General features: G+C 33.3%; 1 protein-coding gene across 3 annotated transcripts; it reads right to left on the bottom strand.

Annotated features, from left to right (window-relative positions):
* Positions 1-242: 242 nt before the first annotated feature.
* Positions 243-2,756, bottom strand: LOC103403672 (probable CDP-diacylglycerol--inositol 3-phosphatidyltransferase 2). 3 transcript variants are annotated; one of them, XR_003769772.2, is made up of 5 exons: positions 2,342-2,682; positions 1,739-1,880; positions 1,544-1,636; positions 1,215-1,264; positions 243-529 (listed from the first exon to the last, which is right to left on the bottom strand). XR_003769772.2 is itself a non-coding variant. In XM_017323478.3 (4 exons), the coding sequence occupies exons 1-4, from the start codon at positions 2,431-2,433 to the stop codon at positions 525-527; spliced, it is 240 nt and encodes a 79-aa protein (XP_017178967.1). In that variant the 5' UTR covers positions 2,434-2,756; the 3' UTR covers positions 243-524. The 3 variants fall into 3 exon arrangements, 1 of the variants encoding a protein (XP_017178967.1); XR_003769773.2 differs by lacking the exon at positions 2,342-2,682 and having other exon boundaries at positions 1,544-1,628; XM_017323478.3 differs by lacking the exon at positions 1,739-1,880 and having other exon boundaries at positions 2,342-2,756.
* Positions 2,757-5,621: the final 2,865 nt, after the last annotated feature.

The raw sequence follows: 5,621 nt of genomic DNA, 5'->3' as shown, positions 1-5,621 counted from the left end.
ATTTTTCAAATTGAACAAAATTATTTTATTTTCAACATGTCTATGTGGTCGCAAATACTTCTATGGTCGTCGAATATACCTTCCAAACGACGACATTTGTTTTTTGCGATGATTTTCTTACCACCAAAACATTTTGTCGAAAAATGATTTTCCAACAATCATTACAAGAGTGCACAATTTCGTCGCAATTACGATTACCGACAATTAAGAATTGTTGAAAATACGCACAAAAACATATTTGTGAAGGTCAAGAGTCGTTGGAATTATACATTTCCGTTGATCTTACTTCGTCGGCAAAAATAAAAGGATATAAATACAATTTTTTTTAATTTAAAAATATTTTCAATTTTATATTAATAATCATATATTCAACTACATATACAAAAAAATCAAAGTAAAATTTTTACAAGTACTTGTTACAATCCTATGATATGTCTTATAATGCTAGTTTTTCATGTCCACTTTAACCAACTGTCAAGGAGTTCGAACGTAGTGCTACGAACATTGATCCACAATTATTATCTTTATTCTGCCAAAAAAAAAAATTATGTCAAGCACAATATAATTGTCAATTGGTAAGAAACCCAAACAATGAAAATCAGAAAATAAACATAAGCTATAATGAAGAGCCTTGCATAATTTTAGCTCAAGGTGTGAGCATATCAACCACCAATCTATAACATACATAATGCAAGTGAGTAGTTGAAGTGAAAATTAAACACACCTCTAATACGTTCTTCAATTTTTCTCGTACCACCCTAAGATCAGAGGATGCTCATAATCCAAAGACTCTAAAAAATATAATAAGGAAAGTAAAACTATATGCACAGTTTAACAATTATGATGTTTCACAGTTTCAGGATGATAAGGACAACTATATCAAATAAACTGAACTATAATCACAAGTTCGCAGAGAAGTTAAAGTATATGCCAAATCACGAGTTCACAGAGAAGTATATGTCAAATCACAAGTTCACAGAGAAGTATATGTCAAATCACAAGTTCACAAAGAACTGGACAATTCTGCGCTTAATTTAGTTGTTAGAGTTTGATGGTTTACTGTTGTCTGATGAAACGTTGACATTTTGTAAGATAAACCCTATGCTCAGTATCCGTATAGAAGTTCAACAATTTGTTTGTACAAGTGTGTATATGCATAAATGACATACTCCTCCAATAAAAAGACATATCACAAGATACACAGAATCTCATACCTTGGTTGAATTTGCGAGCACACCAACCATCTACCCCATCGCAGACAAAGCTGGAATAGCAAACTTAATCATATATTATACCCAACAAGACAAGACGAACAAAATACGGCTAAAAAACTAAGATTGCATTTGAATTGTGGCTTTGAATTGAAAGTTTCCATTCAATGATCTAGTTTAAACTCTATTTGCATAAAATATTTAGAGAAGAAAACACATTATTAAATGAATCCTTCGACGATATATTTTAAACTCTATTTGCAAATCACTTCTTCCAAATCCATAAATCCAAACACCAGATAAATGAATTCTTCAAAAGCATGAATCCTCACCTTATGAAATAGAGAACGGAGAAAAGTTGCTTGTTGGAGAAGCACTGGGCAAAGGCAAAACGGTTCATAAGAACCCTTATGTACCCTGCATTCCTAGTAATCGCAAAATCATTTATCAAAACAAAAACCCATTTCTAGCTTACTTGACAATGTAGTTTCATAGTAACATTTCTGTTTAGGAAGTGAAAAACTCACCAATCATGTTGGGTATGTAAAGATAGATATCGAGTTTCGTTAGCCTTTGTTGAGCTACAGATTTCTTAGCCATTGGAGAACTACCTTAATCAACTTGAAATTACACAAAATGCATTGGATTACCGAATAAATGTTTTTGCCCCTACACCCAAATCGTCAAAACAAAGCACTAATTATGCATAAAAATACACACTAATCACCTTAAGTAGCTGAATTGAGGCATAAGATAGCAGTTAGAGAATAAAGAATCAGAATTTGATTGTGGAAATGGCAAGGAACAAGAAGTGAATCAATATCTTTTGGGGTTTCTCCTTTCAGACTCGGCGACGGAGATCACAATGTAATGACTACAAGCCCTAACCCTAAGACACTGAATCCGATTCCGATTCCCCTTTCTCTTTGAGTCTCTCTCGACAAGCAAAATCCCTAATTGAAATGAAAACTTGGATACTTGGCTTGCCCACATACTCGGAAGACAAACAGCAAAAGCCCTACTTGGCTTGTCAATCAAATTCTTAAAAAAAAATTGCTAATCACCCAAATTATAAGTCCAATCTAAAAGAGAAATTGCATCTATAGGCATGAGCAAGATGAGATTTTTACCTTTTCGTTCGGACGTGGACTTCATCCATGGATTGCCAGAACACAAAAGCACCCAAAGTCATAGAGAAGTAAGTTGCCATGTCCTTCACCATCCTCTTAGCCTTCTCGTTTTTTCCTTCCAAATCTCAAATCCAGGCGAGACCTGAAAATATATATGTCAGACCTCATAAGATATAAACTGAAAAACAACATATGTGAGGATTTCATGGTTTCTATCATCATCACGTATGGCTACTAGAGAATGGAGGATGGAGGCTAGGGTTTTGTTTCTGAAGAGGAAATACATAGAAGCTGCGAGAAAGAGATAATCGTTGGAGAGTTAAGTTTTTGGGCGCCATGCCAAAGTTTTGAAAATAGAGAGCTAAATATAAAAGGCGCCATGCCAAAATTTTGATGGCTCTCTAAAACACACGGTAAGTGAGATTAAATCCTATGATTATTAATGTAGAAGTATGTCTTGTTCTAATTTTTAATAGTTTTTTTAATTAATGTAGAAGTACAAAAAAAAAATCTACAAACACTCATAATATCAAGTTCAACAATTTTTGTGAAGAGGTCAATGGGATGAAACCTTTCAACGGTTATAAATGAAAACTCATGATTTAACGGTTATTTTAACTCCGATTTTGCTGATTTTTTACAAATACACTCCTGAACCCTATAAGAGTACGATGAACGAATTCGATCTCCAATTTAAAATATTTGCACTAGTGGATACCACAAAATATTATGTTCTACTTAATGGAAGTATAAAATAAACTCCAAGTGTTTGTTGAATCTATCGTTTTGAAGGAATACCCATTCTACAAAACTAGTTTCAACGATCCAACCGTCAAATTTGTTTGTATATGCTTCAAGATCGCATACGTAAAAAATTGCAAAAAGCTTACATTCAAATATTAGGTAATAGGACGAAACCTTTCGACGATTATAAACAAAAACTCACGACTTAACGGTTTTTTAACTCCGATTTTAATGATTTTTTTACAAATACACTCCTCAACCCTAAAAGAGTACGAGGAACAAATTTGATCCTTAAATTAAAATATTTGTACTAGTCGATACCACAAAATATTATGTTCTACTTAATGGAAGTATACCCATTCTACACTCCTCAACTCCAAGTGCTTGTTGAATCTATCGTTTTTTGAAAGAATACCCATTCTACAAAATTAGTTTCAACCATCCAAACGTCAAACTTGTTTGTATATGCTTCAAGATCGCATACGTAAAAAATCGCAAAAAACTAACATTCAAATATTAGGTAACGGGACGAAACCTTCGACGGTTATAAACGAAAACTCACGATTTAACGGTTATTTTAACTCCGATTTTGATGATTTTTTTTACAAATACACTCCTCAACCCTATAAGAGTACGATGAATGAATTCGATCTTCAATTTAAAATATTTGCACTAGTGGATACCACAAATTATTATGTTCAACTTAATGGACGTATAAAATAAACTCAGTGTTTGTTGAATCTATCGTTTTGAAGGAATACACATTCTACAAACTAGTTTCAACGATCCAACTGTCAAACTTGTTTATATATGCTCTTAGATCGCATACGTAAAAAATCGCAAAAACTTGACATTCAGATATTAGGTAACGGGACAAAACCTTTCGACAGTTATAAACAAAAACTCACGATTTAACGGTTGTTTTAACTCCGATTTTGATGATTTTTTTACAAATACACTCCTCAATCCTATAAGAGTATGATGAAAGAATTCGATCTTCAATTTAAAATATTTGTACGAGTGGATACCACAAAATATTATGTTCTACTTAATAGAAGTATAAAGTAAACTCCAAGTGTTTGTTGAATCTATCGTTTTGAAGGATTACCCATTCTACAAATCAACAATCTAACCGTCAAACTTGTTTGTATATGCTCCAAGATTGCATACGTAAAAAATCACAAAAAACTGACATTCAGATATTAGGTAACAAGACGAAACCTTTCAACGGTTATAACCGAAAACTCACGATTTAACAGTTATTATAACTCTAATTTTGATGATTTTTTACAAATACACTCCTCAACCCTGTAAGAGTACAATGAACGAATTCGATCTTCAATTTAAATTAAGCATCAAACTTATTTGAAGAATATTCCAACGACACATGTGACCATTGGTAAATAATTGATTCCCACAAAACCATGCCTTAAAAATTTATTCTGACAAAGAAAAAAATTTCGTCGGAAAAAATATAATTACTTCTGACAACAACTAATCACTCTCGAAAATATAAAAACATTACCAAGAGGACTTTTTTTCCCTAAAAAATACTAAATCAATTTCGTCAATATGAGTAAACCTTCGGAAATAACTATTCTATTTCCGATAAGAACTTTACTCGTCGTTAATACAACTGGCGCCAATTCTTCCCACCAAACAAAAGTGCATTTCCGACGAAACTTGAGACTTTTTCCAAGGACATTATGTGCGTTGGTAATAAATATTTGTTTCATGCCATGTTACCGACGACCCATATTTTATGGTCGCAAAATGTGCTTTTTACGACGGTTTTTTGGGACCGTCGGAAAATCTTCGTCGGTAATGACTACTTTTTTTGTAGTGCTATAAGAAGAAGAAAAGTTGAAATTCGTTTTGAAGCAAATGGAACTCGAGAAGCAACAAAAGATTAAATCTTAGTACTACAGAATTGGGGAAAAGGAACCATTTAGGAAGCTAAATATTGTACTTGGTGTCACAAAATTTGGTTTTGGCACCTCATAGTCTTAATGCGAGGTTTTCTTCATGCAGAACATTCACCCTATTAATGTTATAATACAAAAAATACTGTTAATTTGTTCGTGTAGATTCCCACGCCAAAGTGCTAACTAATGACGTCAACTAATACAGCCATTTTGAGCCAAATGCCAGAACAAGTACAATTAATTCCGTCGAGGAACCAAATGCCAGAACAAGTACAATTAATTCTGTCGAGGAACCAAATGCCAGAACAAGTCCTCACATTAGTCTTTTTTACAATTCCGTCGAGGAATCGAATGCCAGAATAAGTTCTCACATTATCTTTTTTTACAATTCCGTTGAGGAATCGAATGCCAGATTAATTCCTCACATTAGTCTTTTTCACAATTGCGCAACGAATCGAATACCCGAATTAGTCCCCACTTTCGTCTTTTCCCATTACATACTACGTTGGGATTCTCTATCGTACTACGTTGTCTCTCTCATGCATTCGTCCCATATTCTTCTGCTAAGAAGGTTCTTCTGTTTTCATTATTTGCTCCAATTCAAATTACAC

Source organism: Malus domestica, chromosome 16 (genome assembly GCF_042453785.1).
Source record: "Malus domestica chromosome 16, GDT2T_hap1".
NCBI lineage: Eukaryota > Viridiplantae > Streptophyta > Magnoliopsida > Rosales > Rosaceae > Malus > Malus domestica.
Note: the sequence above shows the minus strand (reverse complement) of the source record. Positions and strands in the feature narration are given on the sequence as shown.